General features: G+C 46.5%; 1 protein-coding gene across 1 annotated transcript in view; it reads right to left on the bottom strand.

The window, feature by feature from the left end:
- dip2a (disco-interacting protein 2 homolog A) overlaps positions 1 to 16,295 on the bottom strand; it is an 86,174-nt gene that overhangs the window by 2,180 nt on the left and 67,699 nt on the right. Inside the window, 21 exon segments of the mRNA XM_032529108.1 lie at positions 233 to 281; positions 284 to 355; positions 507 to 681; positions 1,081 to 1,155; positions 1,264 to 1,321; positions 2,959 to 3,020; positions 4,872 to 5,042; positions 5,499 to 5,667; positions 5,797 to 5,927; positions 6,316 to 6,425; positions 6,567 to 6,678; positions 6,893 to 7,014; positions 7,182 to 7,299; positions 7,579 to 7,659; positions 8,070 to 8,179; positions 8,330 to 8,531; positions 8,925 to 9,039; positions 9,183 to 9,310; positions 10,192 to 10,272; positions 10,418 to 10,554; positions 11,047 to 11,186. Coding sequence (XP_032384999.1) covers positions 233 to 281; positions 284 to 355; positions 507 to 681; positions 1,081 to 1,155; positions 1,264 to 1,321; positions 2,959 to 3,020; positions 4,872 to 5,042; positions 5,499 to 5,667; positions 5,797 to 5,927; positions 6,316 to 6,425; positions 6,567 to 6,678; positions 6,893 to 7,014; positions 7,182 to 7,299; positions 7,579 to 7,659; positions 8,070 to 8,179; positions 8,330 to 8,531; positions 8,925 to 9,039; positions 9,183 to 9,310; positions 10,192 to 10,272; positions 10,418 to 10,554; positions 11,047 to 11,186 — 2,418 coding nt within the window.

Raw genomic sequence — 16,295 nt, 5'->3', positions numbered from 1 at the left:
TGGTGAATACACGGCGAGAAGGAAGAAAGGAAGGGGTGACAAATACAAAGAAAAGATGAACGGAGGAGGAAAGGTGATGAGCATAAAAACAGAAGAAGAAGAAAAGCAAAAAAAGGGCAGAACTGATGTTGGTAATCTTTATTTTGAATATAACATGAGTAAATGTGACTATATAATGAATAATTCAAATTAAATAGCAATAAAGTAGTGAAAACTGATGTCAATTTCTCACCATTCAGCTATGCTCTTGTGAGATCGGATGACAGAGGTCTCGATGTCAATGGGTGATACCTCATTCCCCTCAGCTCCAGAGTCTCATCAAGTGAGCCCACTACATAGAGGGCGTCATGGCGCTCTGATATAGTTTTGAGGTAATGTGGGAGAGAAAAGCAGGGGGTAGAAAACATCTTTAGTGTTCTTTGGTGACAAAAATCTAAGTACGAGTCCAGCTTACACTAAAAGCAATGTACTAACTGTGAGTTAGAGCGAGCACTTGTGATTCTCACCTCCACTGGCATCAGTCAGGTCCGTGCGCCGCAGGAAGCCCAGGTAGCCCGTCCTCGCCCAGACAGTCTGAGTGTCGCCAAAGCTGAGCTTGGTGTTGAAGTGGTCAGCATGCAGCGCCTCCTCACCGTAAACGGTGTAGTAGCCTGTGGCATTGTGAGGACTGCTCACCCAGACCTATTACAAACAGAATGATCACACACGTCTGGCGCTCTATCAAGCAACGGATCTAGTGTGTCTTTGTCTAACATTTATATAAAAATAGAATAGATTTATTGTCTGGTCTTCATTGGCAATACAATTACAAATACAAATAATTGCAACTGTTGTTTGTGTTGTTCCTTTTCTGCTTTGAAAATAACCAGTTTGTGTCTAGCAGGATGTTCTAAATCCCTTACTCTCATTACAGAAATGAGTTGTTTCGTTTGTGTAAGGTTTAAAAGATCACTTCACTGGAGAAAGCAAATTGTACAATCAGTGCACGTCAGTGCACTGATTGTACTGATTGTAGGTCAAAACCAGGTGGAACAGGTGAGGGTGAAACGTGTGAAAAATAAAGATGACGTTGTGACTTACCTCTCCTAGATGGGAGTCTCCCAAGGGTCCTTTAGTTTCTGTGTTGGCAATGATCACCTTGACTCCTGGAAGGATCTACAACAGCACACAGATGCATATTGATATCCCAAAGCTTTAAAAAAGGAGCAACCTTTTTGCATTGTAGGGTCACAGCTGTTTTTAGTGTTTTATGTGATGATGTACCTTCCCAGACTCCATCAGTGGCAAGCTGTGGGGTGACCCTCTCTCTACCAGCCGAACCCTAAAGAAATAAAAGGGCAAAGTGAGCAATTTTATATCTCCATTTTTATTCAATTTGTCAACATGTAAAAAAACAAGTGTGACAAACTAAAAAGATTTGATGATGTATACGCTAGAAAATTATGTTCTAGCATTTGTAGAAGAAAATTGAGTTATTCATAACTGTGTTTTAGTGTTTGTTTTTGTTCCAGTACATACAAAACACCATTTTTGGAAATCTCCTTCTTCTCCAGTTCTTTCCAGACTATCTGTAGTAATTTAAAACTCATTTAAGAATCTACACCTGGGCATTCTTATGCTTGGGTTCATTCAACAAAACACCTTTGCCACCACAAGGATATTTGAGCGGTTGGTTAGCCACACCATTGCAAGAGTCTCCCCAGCTGTGTCTACTTGGTGATAGGTCCCTTTTGCCACCAGAAACTTCTAAAGCGGAGTCCGCTTTGACACTAGCTGGGTTTATCACTGCAGTACGAATCATTCAATTTTATACTGGAAAAGCCAAGTAAGGCCTAGTTTTACAGACTGGCTGAAGTTAATGACAGACACAGTCTGTCTACAATGATCGTAGGGGTAAACTCTACCAGGTCTGGTCTCAATTCCTGCATTTTATTCAATTTGAACTGACTAGTTCCCCATAATTAATATTATTATTAAGCCTAACTTGATCTCAGCCAACACCCTCCCCCCCATCTTAATTTTTTTTTCTTTCTATTTTACTTAATATTTAGGGGTATGTGTTTTAATTGTGAATCTTTGTCGCTTTCATGTCTTTCTGGCCCAGATTGTTATATAGTGTGTGCTTATTGCTACTGTTGCATGTTGTTAAATGTGGTGTTTCTCACATGGAAAAACAATAAAAACTTTAATTAAAAAAAGGATGTTTGAGGGGGATTCCTGTTATTATATTTATGCTTACATGAACACAGTGGGTGTCTCATAGATCAACCAGGAATTTAATTACAATGTTTAAAGTTGCTTTGAAACTGAATACAGGAAGGCCAACTATAAAAGAAACTAGCCTTAAAGGTTCCTGATTGATAATGGTAAATCTTCACATATGTGGTCCCTTGACAAAGAAATGTGTGTGTAAAAGTGTTGGAGGGTTTAGCTGGTGGGAAAGGATGTGTAAAGATAAGAGATGACCTTGGGTGAACTTACAGAAGCCTGTTGCTGACTACAAGAAGTGTGTTCTTTCAAAGTTTCCTTATGCGATAGCGCCTCCAAGTGGGTAAAACTCTAATGGCATATGACCTAATTATTTAAATTAAACTTTCCCGATTTGATTACTGGACCAATCAGGAACATCCCATCTGACTAGGAAGAGCGTAAAATAGGTTAACAAAGGTTAAAAATATTGTGTAGAATGAATTATGATGTGTCTGTATCTTATCTGTATTATGCTAAATCCAAAGATTAAAACACTTCGTACTTGAGAAACAGAGTTGTGTTTGTCGGCACCTCAGTGTCTGGTTCCTACAAATCTAGTTAGTTGTTATTTATTCAAAGTTCTAGAAGACTGAACTGAAAGAAGAAAACCACAATGACACATTATAATTACAAAATGCATCAGATTGTCTTGAAAGAAAACTCTTGTTGTCTGTGGTCAGTCCAGTTAGCTGAGGTGGCGCCCCCTACCTATCATGTCGTAGAGCTCTCATGTCCACATAAACAGTGGTAGGGTCTGGTCCAGCTGTGCCCTTGAGAAGAAAAAAAAAAAAGCAGAGTGGGACATGAGTGGATCATGTAACTGTTACAGCCCTGACATTAATGATGCATGTTGTCTGAGTGGAGGTGGAAGCTGCTTATGATACAACTGTTGCCAAAGCGGGGCCAGAAGCAAACCAGCCAGCCTGCAATTGTTAGGACGTTGGCAAAACAACCATGTAGCTACAAACACTGTAAGGACCCACACAGTTAAATTCACCTGCTCGAATGCTGTTGGTTTGTTTTCATACATGTGTAGCATGGTTGGGAAAAGCTACATTGCCAGTTATTAGAATCCAACTTCAAATGTTTATCTTATGTGACTAAAAGTCACATAATGTCAGAAAATGCGCATTAAAGGAGCACCATTTGTTTTGATTGAATGGCTATAGCTCTACAATGCACCTAAATTCTAATTGAGCTATTTCTCAAGTATTCATTCTGATTGTCACATATAGACTCCTTCTGCTTTGGCATTTGTCATCATTACTGCTGTTAGACTAGTCACAAAACATTATGGTTTCCATTCCTCCTTTGCCAGTGTGTAGGCAGAGCACAAGCTAGAATTGTTTCGCTGTATGGTCGTCTGTGAGGTAAAAGCCAAACACAGAGCAGGCTGAACATCAACGAGACTCCATTAGTCTTTGCCATAAATCCAAAGCCAGCTGTCTGATTAGCCTCATTAAAAAGGCATCAATCAAACATTCCTTCCTTTAATGAACCTGGTCAACATGATCAGACTCCAATACAACTAAAAAGTCAAAGCTGTGTGTAGTATTTGTTAATGATGGAGTTTCATTCCAAAGTGAAATATCAGTAATTTAAAGGGGAAACCGTCTTTTAACTGGTAAAAAAAAACATTGTGTGGAATAATGATCATAAGGTTTGATATGGCCAAAACTAACTTAATCACAGCAGAGTTTGTGCTGCTAGCTCATGGTTTAATGTAGTAGCACGTCACATATACCTATCAAAAATGGTTGAAAGAAAATGAATAGCGGTAAAACAAAGCTGAAGCTCGTCAGAAAAAAAAAAAACAGTAGGAAAAAAATGAGTGAATAAGGTTAAGCACATTCAGAAATCATGCAACATAAACAAACCTGCACATGAACACATGGACACAGGCGTGTGTGAGCGCACACACATACACACACGCACACGCACACGCACGCACACCACACCACACACACACACACACACCACAAACACGCACACACACACACACACACACACACACACACACACCACACACACACACACACACACACACAGCGGCAGCCCAATGAGCAAACAGCAACATTTATCCTACGGTTACCTGCTCGGCCAGTTTCCCTAACCTGTTGGGCTGACGGGACAGGGCAGGACAGATAAATAAAGATATACATGTATTTTATATGTGGATACACATGCGCACACGCACACGAGCGCACATACACATGCACACGAGCGCGTGCGCGCGCGCCCATACACACACACACACACACACAAAATCACCTGGGATAGGGAGAAACAAAACAAAACAATTCAAAAAGAAAAAAATTATGAACAGTCAGACTGAGAAGGGAACTTAGTGAATGGTGGTTTTTCCCCATCATTCAAAAACCTTGTACTGTATATATAAAATATAAAGCATTATACATTTACTTTCACCTTAAATTAGTTTGTAAAAAAATGAAAAGTTTCCTAATTTACAGTAAGCCACTTGAAACATTCAGTCTTTTAAAGTTGTGCCAAAGCTACAAGGATTTCTTGAATGTTTATTGGATTTGTTGCATAGAGCCACTGGCAGTTTTGCCACAAAAACATTAACCACCATGGACTTCTCCAACCCTCTGCCGGCTTACCTGCAAACATATCGCCACATTCACCCTACAGCCAAAGGTGGTGCTGACGGCGCGTGATGAAAGCCCCAAGTCCTTAAAGATCTTTGAGAAGGACTGAGTGAGTGCTATGCGGGGCCTCTCCTCCGCTACCACCATGCACGTCCGCACGCAAGACAGGTTCACATTTCGCAACTGGAGATAGAAAAAATAAGAGTTGGATCAGTAAAAACTATAAAATAAAATAAGAGCAAATCGTGTGATAACACTGAAGTGAAAGTAATAACGTAATATTCTTTCTCAATTTGCAAAGACGACTGTGGCTGCATGTAAAGATAAATGTAATGGTTGTATTTTCATATTAATATAACCGTTTTATTAGATAGTTTGTATTCATTAAACCACAGACATGATTTGTAAAAAAAACCAATCCCAGTCCAAAATGCTGCTGACCGCAATCAGCACGCAGATACAGAGTGAAGTGGCTCACCCCTGAGGACCCTGACTTTGTCTCAATAATCACAGCGCTGTAGCAACAGCAGCACAGGGAAAAGGAGTCATTAAAGAAAACCCTTAAATTTAGTGGAAGAAAAAACTGCAGTTTGTTGCTTCCCCAGTGACACCACTCAACACCTGACGAGACAAACTCACCCGCAGTGCTTCTGTCTGTGAACCCAAGCCCTTGGTGCACATCTCCATGACTGAATACGAGCAGAAGGTGACGCGCACTTTGTACTGGCTGACTGCCGCAAGCCACAGGGACGCGTTGCTCTCCAGCTCCAAAGGGGGAACCAGGATCGACTGGTGGCCTGAGTACACACTGCAACCAGAAACATACATGCCAGAATTAAGGCTCCACCAGAAAATAACTTAATGTTTATTCCACTAGCACCAGCACTTTAACACTGACAATTTTACTGTCATGCACTTGCCCAAAGCTGCTGTTTACCTGCACAGGCACCAGAGAGCAAAGCCCAGGCCACAGTAGGGGTCCAGACAGATGGCAATCTGCCGGGAAGGATAGAGCTCACACTGCAGTTTGATGGAGCGACACAAGGCACTGGTGGCAGCGTGGGACATCTAGAGGAGATGATGACACATGGAGACAAGAATGATGCATCAAAACTGGATCCTAGTGTAAAATTCAACTTAAAAACAATTCCTTGAGCTTTTAGGGGGTTCATTATTGCACTGGCAGACACCTCAGCAGTGTGTGGATGGTTGCTTGCTCGGAACGAAATTGTACCGTTAGCCAAAAAAACAAACCACTCTTTGGATGACTTACAGCCACAAACTGTGGACTTAAATGTCCAGAGGTTTACCAGATATTTTGTTAGCTTGTAATGACAGCAACCATGGCGTTTTTCTTATGATCTCTATCTGAAAGCCTGTTAGCATCCTGACATAACAGCCACACCCTACTTAAGACCCAGATGGATCATGTGAGTCCTTCGACCTTTCAACATACTTTGACTCCTGCTAAGATGCCTGTTGTGGACACGCTGAAGTCCAGGTAAGCTAACATCTCTGGGGTTGGGGGCTTGTACATCTGGGAACTCTTCTTCCTGGGGAGGTCATCTGGAGGATGAACAGAGAGAGAGGAAGAATAGTATAATAGTTTTTAAAGCAGGTATAGAAATCCCAGATCCCAGAAATCTATATATTCTTTGATGGCAACATGAGAACATAAGGTGTGTTGCGTATGTGTGTATAATTCACCTGTGTCCAGCACCATCGGCCAGCTCTTGGTATCCACAGCAACAGCAGCCTCTTTGGATTTCAGGAGCTTCATTATTGCTTGAGTGGTCAGGATACACACTGACTTACTGACCTTTAACACACAGATACTAGCATATTACTACATACATTACTTTACTTTAATTATTCACACAATTTGCACCCCTGCACAGAGCAGAGCTGACTTTGAATTTAATTTAGTTTATTATTTAAAAATAAATAAATAATTCAACAGGCTTAATGATTGTTGTAACTGTGCAGAGAGGAATTAAATTAGCATTTTGATGCAGGTCAGTGGACTCTGTTACCTCAACAATCATCTTAACGGTGGGCAGGGTGGTGGCCAGGTTCTGGGGATGCGGGGGTCTGACAGTGACTGGCACACAGCCAGCATACAGGCAGCCGTAGAAGGTAGCAATCAGTTCGATTCCTGCACATAAATATTTATACTCAATAATATTAAGAACTTTATTGAGTCTCTTCTGATGTGTGATTATGATTAACAGACTTAAAAAGTGAAAACAGAGATAGTGAAGAACCAGCTGTGACAATAAAGAACAGATCTGGAAGGGAAAGTAGCCCGCTAGCACCTCTTACCTGGTGGGTAGACGAGGGCCACGTGGTCTCCAGTGTTGAGGCGACCCATCAGTGCTGCAGCCACCCGCTCTGCCCGCTTGTGCAGCTGCAGACAAGAGGCTGTACTAGCCACTGTGCCCTGGGAAGCAAAAGATAAGAAAACAAGTTACATTTATTTACAACGCTATGCTACACTTTATTTAACAGGTATCAGAGTTGTAAGTTCAAGAAAATGGCCAGGCTTCATTGTCTTTGTGATTCATCGACCGGTAGAGATTTCTATCAAGCTTTCATTTTCTTTTAATATCTTCTCTTGTATTAGGCCCATATTGCAAACCAATACATTTTTTAACTACATATGAATACATATTGCCGTGGCAAAACCGAAATTATATATACTATAACAAAAAGGCAATACCTTAGCATTGAGAACAAGGAACAAAGGGTGGTCTGGAGTGGCCTGAGCTCTCCATTGCAACACATCCTGTATGTACAGGAACTACAGGGAAGAGAGGAACACACAAGTTTAACTACAGAGACATGAGAGTAACACACAAAAAAGACAGATACAAACTGAGACAGTGATGAATCGCTACACAAACAATGAAGAATTAATGGAGCATGGTGGCACAAGATGGATTTTTGTAATGAAGGGGTGACAGATGTGATAGGGTACAATATATGTGAAACGAGGTTAGAAAAAGAGTGATGGATGCAAATCATGATTAAAGCTGAATCTGAGTTACACAACACCTGTGTTAATACAGACAGCAGGAAGTCAAAACCATGTCCATCATCTCCGTCAGCTGTATGTATTTCAGATTCCACTCCCTCCAGTACAGATCCTTACCTGTGTCTGCAGCGTATGTGTGCAGGGGATGAGTGGATGAAATGAGGAAGGCTGTCTACCTTACGTGCCTGGTCATTGTCCTCTAGCTGTGCCACGTCTCTCCCACAGGCCTGTGCTATCCTCTTGCCTGCCACCAGGTTGCCCACTATCATAGAAGCAGGACCGACTTCTGTCCAGCACAACCACATTCAGTGACGTTAGGTCTTACATTCAACATAACTATAAACACCACAATAAAAGAAATGAAAAAATGTAATGTAAACGAGTCTTCATGCTAAGTTTCTAAACCAAAACCATGCATAGACATCTGTTGGTCTACCTGGCTGTTTTTGTCTTGGCTTGGGTAGGTTGGTGACACATGTGTGAGGGCACATGAGGACATTGCAGGGGTGCAAGGCACCCTCCAGGAAGCGCTGTTTGGTCTCAGATATATGAATGCCCCCCAGGGGAGCTTTGGGAAGTGTGTTGGCAGGCACAAGAGCCAGGCAGTACACCCCAACCTGGTGGATGCTGTCTATGGCCTGGAAACAGACAAGTAATACATGCAAACACAGAGAACTGGAGATCAGCAAACTGGAAAGGAAAGTGATTCAATGTTATCATAAAAACAAAACAAAACTGGTTTCCCTGAACACCAAAAGGGATGTTTTCACTGGCAATTATTCTTATTTTAAAATTAATCTTGTTTATATGCACATATTGATTAGAAAATAAATCAAATCAAGGAAAAAATCAAGGAAAAAATAGACTTAAAATAGAAGTAGATTTCTTCATCTTTGACTGGGGCTTAGAGGGACCATAACAGTCGTTAAGTTTTCTTCTTAAAGCATTCAAGGAGTTTTAACATCCAAGATTCAAAAAAACCCATACAAACTAAGTGATAAGTTGTGAAAAACACAGAACACAGTGAGCACCTGAAGGACGCGGCTCATCCACTGGAAGCTGTCTTCCTCGGAGGCGTCTGGCCTCTGCTCTGCCACAACAACGATCCTCTCATCATGCAGCACAGACAAAGAAAACACTGCTATCCTGGAACACACAACATAAAAAAACAGTTACAGCTGGACTGTACTCATCCAGTCAAACGGTCAGTGGAGAGTTAGAATCCATTGCAGATTAGACATACTCTCTATATGAGAGATTTGTAGAGAAGTGCAGAGTTTTTATTTTACCTCCCCCTGTACACAAACTTCATGGGCTCCACTGCCAGTGCTGTGGCAACAACATCATCAGCATTGTGTCTCCGCCCACTGACCACCATCAGCCCATCCATCTTCCCCACAACAAACACAAGGTTGTCCTGGTGGGAAACACAAAGCACATACAGTACTGTTAGATGGGTAGATCTTGACATTTACTCTATTCTAAAGTACAGTGCACATACACTTACTTACAAGTAGCACGTGAGGTAGTGGTACATTAGATATTGAAGGCATCAAAAGACTCCTTAAAAAAGGGGAATAACTCTACTTTTAGCTCAGAAATGAAAAACATTACAATTTGTTGACTCGTGATTAACCCTTTTTTATCCCCAGTATTCTGATTCACTCATTGTGGTCTGGCCCTGGATGAATGTTGCTTGTGACAGATCTCATCACAGGTCAGCTGTATAAAATATGATTCTCTCCTTGCTGATAAAAGTGTAAAAAACAATGACAGTTGTTCATCTTAACAAATGTAAGGTTTCTAAGTAATCAGACCTCACAGTGGACAGTTTTCATTGGAACGACAGTATACACTATTGGAGAACAGACAGGTCTGTGAAATATCCAGAGTAACTGAGATGTTGTTTCTGGAAAGACGCTGACGTTTTCTTTGTTGAAATTATTTTCCAGCTGAAATGAGCTTCTATTTTCCTCCATTTTATTGAGGTCCCAGCAGAAGCCTAAGATGCACACTGTATATCTCAAACATACAACTTAAACTATTTGCATGGCTAGATACTCCTAAAGGTTCCAACTCTTTACCTGGGACAGGGGCACGCTGAGAGAATAAAAACATCTGAATGTCACAGATTGATGATTTAAGACAATTAAAGTCTATTTGAGGTTTATGCGGTATGTCCTAAGGTAGCATGTGCTGTTAAAAACAACATATAAAAACCATGTTTGAAACTAAATGCTATAAGACATCAACGTGAAGTGAGGGTAAAAAACTGCATAATAATAAGATGGAACATACGGGCCCCACAAAGCCCAGCAGTGAGGTCCTGGTAAATGGTCTGTCGCTGACAGGAATCCCAGATGATGTTACTGGAATGGTCTGCAAGCAGAAATAACACTGTTAAAAACACACATTTTTAGATGAAGTACAAAATGTCCTATGCCTCTACTTATAACTCATACATGAGAAAGTATACATAAACATTTGCACTTATTTGCAACAGTTCCAGAAATAAGTCACTAACCTCAAAGATGTTCTTGGTCATACCCGGGAGGCCGTAGTAAGCTACACCCGTGCTACCTGAGTTGACGCAGATCTCTCCAACCTCGTCTGTCTTACAGAGATAGGGTGTCCCCTCCACCCGTACCACACAAACCAGAGCTGCAGACACATAATGATGACAGGAGGGTGGGACGTAATAAAATATCATTTAAAGTAGATGTCTAAATTGGTCCATAGATTTCTGTTGACTTACTGATTTCTTAACTTTTGAGGAAAAAGTTAATGTTCGATATTAGTTCAAGTTTATTTCAGCAAAATTACATTTTTATAATTGTCAGCAAGGTGTTTTGAAATTAACCAATGTTATATCACCTTTGAGCTGCCTAATGTTTTGTCATAAACAACTTGACAACTTAAAATCAGCAGATAGATATCAACAGATGCTTATGACGCCATTAAATAAGATAGTAAAAGCCTTATTGCAAAAGGTTTTAATGTCATCATTAACATAGGTAGTTTTTCTTTACATTTATATCCTAAAAAATCTCATCTGATCACGTCCATTTTCTGGGGACATGCAGTGGTGTCATCTTCAGCATTTTACTCATTAACGGCAGCAAAAATATTAATAAGCAGCGCAATGTACTGTACCTCCAGGCATGATCTGTCCCACATCCTGCACTGTGAGGACGGAGAGTTTCTCTTCTGTGTCCACACGGATCACACTGTGGCTCAGCCCACCCATAGACAGCACCGCTTTCCCAGGAGGAGGAACACCCATTTCTGGAGGTCTTCAGGACATAGACATTATTGCAATTACACTCGTTACTAGGGAACACAGTGACACACATGGAAAGATTTGCAGTTCAATACATCTGTTTTTTTTTTAAATAGAAGACTGAGCCATCCATTGCCTTAGTACATCTTTATTGCAGCAGTAGACACCTTAAAAAGAAAGCATATGGTTTTGGTGGAATATTGACGACCATGTGAATCTGTGAGATAAAGAATCTGGATCCTTTACAACATTTTTAGACTTTCATGTTTTTATTTATATAAGTCTAGCCATGTGTTTTTAGTCTGTCTGTCACCCTAATCCTTCTCCATGACTAAGCCCAGCGAAAAGCTGAGACATCCTATACTTCCTCTCCGTGTTAAAGATAAAAAATAAAAATAAAAATCTCCCTCGTCGTGCTGCAGAACCCCTAATTTTGCAAACCAGTGTGATTTAAAAAGCACGGAAAGACAAGTGTTGACGGTTGTTCTCTTTCGTATAGGTTTCGCCCCCCAAAGGGCTACGCTATTGGTTTATCCCTTCGCGCATGCGCAGTCGTAAAGTTTTTCTTTCCCGCCCTAGCGTCCAGCTCGGGCCTCACTACGTCCGCATTTACGCTATATACAAGCGGACCTTGTTCGACTCCCACTTTTTCTTAAAACTTCGCAGTATGAAGTCAAGCTCAAGACCTTCCGCCGGTGCCCGTGTCTGCCCCCTCCCGGGACCGGCTACATCCTTTCCCGCCGGACCTCCCCCGTTGCGAGGCCTCCCTGGGTGCCGTTCACCGCCGGGCCAGGCTCTCCCCCCGCCACGCCTTTCCTCCCAGTTTTGCGCCCGCCTGTGTCTAAAGAGCTAACTCGACGGGCGAAGCTTTTGGTTTGCCAGGCTGGCCCGGGACGGAGACGAGCTGGGCAGACAGACAGGAATCCGGCGGCACCTTGGAGCCGCTGACGGACGGCTTTTCGACGAGCATGAGTCCGCTGACTCCGCTCTCTTGACAGCGCCTCCATCACCGGTTTCCCCTCCCCCTCTGGGAGGGTCCCCCCCCTCCCTTTGGGGGGTTTGGGGCCCTCGAGACGGCGATTGATGCTTTCCCGCTGGAGCTCTTCCGTCTCCCAAAACGGCCTGGGCAACCGCCCGAGGGCCCTTCCCCTTTGCCCACCCGGCTCCAGCCCCCAAACCGCTAAGGCTCTTTTGCCGACCTGCCGGAGATCATAAGGAGGGCGGGGAGCTTAGAGGCATAGCGCTCCCGGCGGAGCTGCCAGCCCCCGCTCGCGGCCTTTTGGCGGTGAGGGTTTATGCCAGGAGCCCCCTCTTCACGGGCCCCACTCTGGCCCGCGCTTCGCGAGCTTCGGCCATTTGTGGAGGAGGCTTTTCTCCAGCCGGGAAACTAAAGGCTCCGTCTCTCGCTATGCCCCGTTTACTCGGGTTCAGGGCGAAAACGGACGCAGGTTTTCCTTCACCCCTCCCCTGGGGGGGACCCTGGCTTCCTTTTTGCTTCCAAAAGTACTTTCTTCGGCCACGGAAGCCCACGCCTCCCTCTCCCAGGTAAGTGTGCGCTCAAGCACGCCCGGCCCACCAATGTCCCGCCCGGGCCTGGGGGCACAAAACAACATCCCCTACGGGCCCTCCGCCGCCTCGCGTGGCCAACTCCCGGCGCCCTCCCCTCGGAGCTTGCCAGGGAGATTGGTAAGCTATGACCGCATCCTTACCCTACCACGGCGTCCACGGTGGCGCTGTCCGGGTGATGGCTTGGCAGACTGGGGGCCAGCGAAACATCTGGCTCCAAAATGTCTCAGCTGCCAGCGGACTTTTAGCGAGCTTCTGTACGGCCCATAGCCCCCGATGGACTATTTGGGCCGCCCCTACAGACGCCACGTCTCATCTCCATCAAGGGCGGAGGACGCCGAGCGGCTTCGGAGGCTCGGTTTCGGGGAAGGCTCCTCCTCAACAGCCCCCCAACCGCGCCATGACAACCGTCACAAGGGGAAGCGCCCCGCAGCATGGGCTGGGCTGCGTCTTCCCAACTTCGGCGTCGGGGCCCCCACCCGGTCCCCCTTCCGCAGCGACAGACGATGCCACACGGCCGTAAAACCTGCACGCAGCCGAACAGTCCCTGTTTGCTCTAAACAGGGCACTGTTATGACAGTTGTTCCCACACAAGCACACACCAGGCCGTCGCCGCGAGGGGGCGCCACTCGCCCCCGTGCGCAGGCAGCGGAAATGAGCGTCCTCCCACGGGGACGACGACGCTGGTCCACCCCCTCCCCACGGCGATCCCGGCGGGGCGGGGGTGGGTTAACCCAGTGACCGCTCCGCCCCACACGGCGGGACCGGCCACTGCCCTTTCGGAAAAGCCCTACCATGGGCTGGGCACGCGATCATCGTCTCGCCAGCGGCGGGATGGGCTCTGCCTCCCTGCTTGCCATGTCGGTGAACAACACTCAGACATGTGCTCGCCCACTGTCAGATTGGGAGCGCGGCATGGATTGGCTTGACACACATGGACTCGGGATGTCAAAGCTGATAACACGGGGTTTCACACTCCGTTCGCCTCCCCCCCCCCCCCTTTCGAGGGTTGGGGTGGAGCGACGGTTTCAAACCCTGGCAGAGTCAGGGCGCAATGACGTCAGAGTTAGAAGGGTTGTGGCGAGCGGAGCTATTTCCCGCGTCCCTCCAGGGGAGGAAACCCAGGGTTTTTACTCTTTGCTATTTTTCACCCCGAAGAAATGGAGGCTGCGTCCCATCCTCGACCTGTCGAAATTCAAAAGGGATGTCATGAGCCCCCTTCCACATGCTCACCACAGGCACGTGTTGAATGTGTGCGCCCCAAAGATGGTTACATCCGTGGATCTGAAAAACGCTTTCTTTTACATCCAATCTTCCAGGCACAGGAAAATTCTGCGTTCTCCTTTCCCCGGGGCCCGTTTCCAGTTCAACGGCTGCCGTTCGGATTCCCCACAGCCCCCGCACCTTTTCCCAAATGCATGAACGGCGCTCCAGCTCTAAGGGAGAGGGGGATCAGAGTCCTTTTACTTGGCGATCTGCTCATTCTAGCCCCCTCTCGGGGCGGGCGGCGCTGCACACTATGGAGGTTCTGCAGCACCTACCCAACGCTGGGTTTTGCCATAAATTTGGAAGAAGAGCGCCCTCGTCCCCGCACAATCGATATTTATTTTGGGGCGTAGACATGAGCTCGATCAGCATGAGAGCCAGGCTGTCAGCACCGAGGCAGGAAGCCCGATTCTCTTTGTTCCCGCTTCAGGCCCCCGGCGCGACAGTGCCAGCGCTGTCAGTTATGCGGCTCTTGGGCAGATGGTCCCGGCACACCACGGTGGTCCCCCTGGGTCTCCTCCCCCATGAGGAAAGTCCAGAGGTGGTTTTACCCCCAGCGGCTCGATCCCCTTCGCCACAATGGCGAATGCTGTCCATCCCTCATCCCTCCAATCAGACCGGCATACTGGGGGAGTCCCCAAACCCTGTCTTCCGGGGTTCCCCTGGGCAAAGTGACGTCATATGTGACGGTTTTTACACAGACGCGTCCCTCACTGGCTGGGGGGGGAAAGTGCGAGTCACAGGTGGTGGGAGGGGCCCGGCCTCCTCCCCCTCTCCCTCACATAACTGCCCTGGAGCTTTTCCACGGTGTTGAAGGTTGAAAAAACTTTAACCAGTTGGTGACGGGGAGGCATGTTGTAGTACGGACGGACAACATCACGGCGGCGGCATTCATACACCGCCAGGGCGGCATACGCCAGCCCGGCTGTTAGAAATAGCCAGACGCCTCTGCTGTGGCCACAGCCCCTGCTGTCTCTCAAAACAGTATATATCCCGGGATTTTGAAACCGGGCAGCCGACTTGATGGCGAGGGGGGGGCCCTCCCACAACGAGGGAGATGAATCCCACTATCGTTCAAACGTTATGGAGCAGGTTCGGGGAAGCGGAGGTGGATCTGTTCGCTTCACGGAGAAACACACAGTGCACACTGTGGTTCTCCTTGACCGCGCGGGACAACCCTCCCCTCGGCGTAGACGCCTTCTCCCACCAACCTGGCCCAAAACCCTCCTATATGCTTTTTCCCCCCGGTTCCCCTGATCCCTCGCCTACCTGGGCGCGGCCGGGGGAGGATCTGTTAATTTTCTGGTGGCACCGGAGCGCACGAGCGCGTCCCGGTTCCCAACCCTCGTTCACTGTGGTGGCTCCCCCCCTGGCAGATTCCGTGGCGGAAAAGACGCACTACGCAGCGAACGGTGCGATCTGTCATCCCCCAGTGATAAAACAGAGACTGGGGCTGGTTGCTGAGGGGAGCGCTTACAGAGATTAGGCTTGCCCCCGCCGTGGTACCACTATCCAGGGCTCCCGAGCCCCCTCTACCCTAGCAGGTACGCAGGGGGTGGTCTGCCTTCCAGCGCTGGTGCACAGAGAGGGACGCAGACCCCAAATCGTGTCCCCTACCTCTCGTGCTACGTACCTACAAAAATCTGGTGGATAATGATTTGGCTCCACTACCCGTCAAAGCATACGCAGCAGCCATCTCATCCTGTCACGAAGGTTTTGGTGAGAGGACAGTTTTTTCGCATCCCCTGGTGAAAGTTTCCTGAAGGGGGTTTGGCGTCAAAAACCGGCGTTCGCCCCCTCGCCCCCAATGGGACCTAGCTCTGGTGGGCGGGCTTTTGGGGGAAAAACCCCCCTTTGAGCCCTTGACACAGGGTTCGCTCAGAATGCTGTCGCTTAAGACAGCACTTCTCCTTGCCCTAAAGTCGGCCAAGAGGGGAGTGATTTATGTGCACTGTCAGTTTCTCCGTCCTGCCTCTCCATTAGAGGGGAGGGAGCGCAGCACCTTACAGCCAAATCCCTCCTTCCACCGAAGCCCTTTAACTAGTTCTTTTCGGTCAAGGGTGTTTTCCCTCGAGGGTTTTTTCCCCCCACCTCACGCTAACGGTGCGGAGGAGGCTTCCCCCCGGTTGTGTCCGGTGCGCGCTCTGTCACAATACTTTTACGCCCCGGCAAATATCAGGAAACTCAGCAGCTGTTTGTGCATATAGAGAACACTCCAAGGTCAGCCCTCTCAAACAGCGTCTGTCTACTGGGTGTGCGAGGCTATTACCCAGGCTTATAGCTGGAAAGG

The sequence above is a fragment of the Etheostoma spectabile genome, chromosome 11, assembly GCF_008692095.1.
Source record: "Etheostoma spectabile isolate EspeVRDwgs_2016 chromosome 11, UIUC_Espe_1.0, whole genome shotgun sequence".
Taxonomy (NCBI): Eukaryota; Metazoa; Chordata; class Actinopteri; order Perciformes; family Percidae; genus Etheostoma; species Etheostoma spectabile.
Note: the sequence above shows the minus strand (reverse complement) of the source record. Positions and strands in the feature narration are given on the sequence as shown.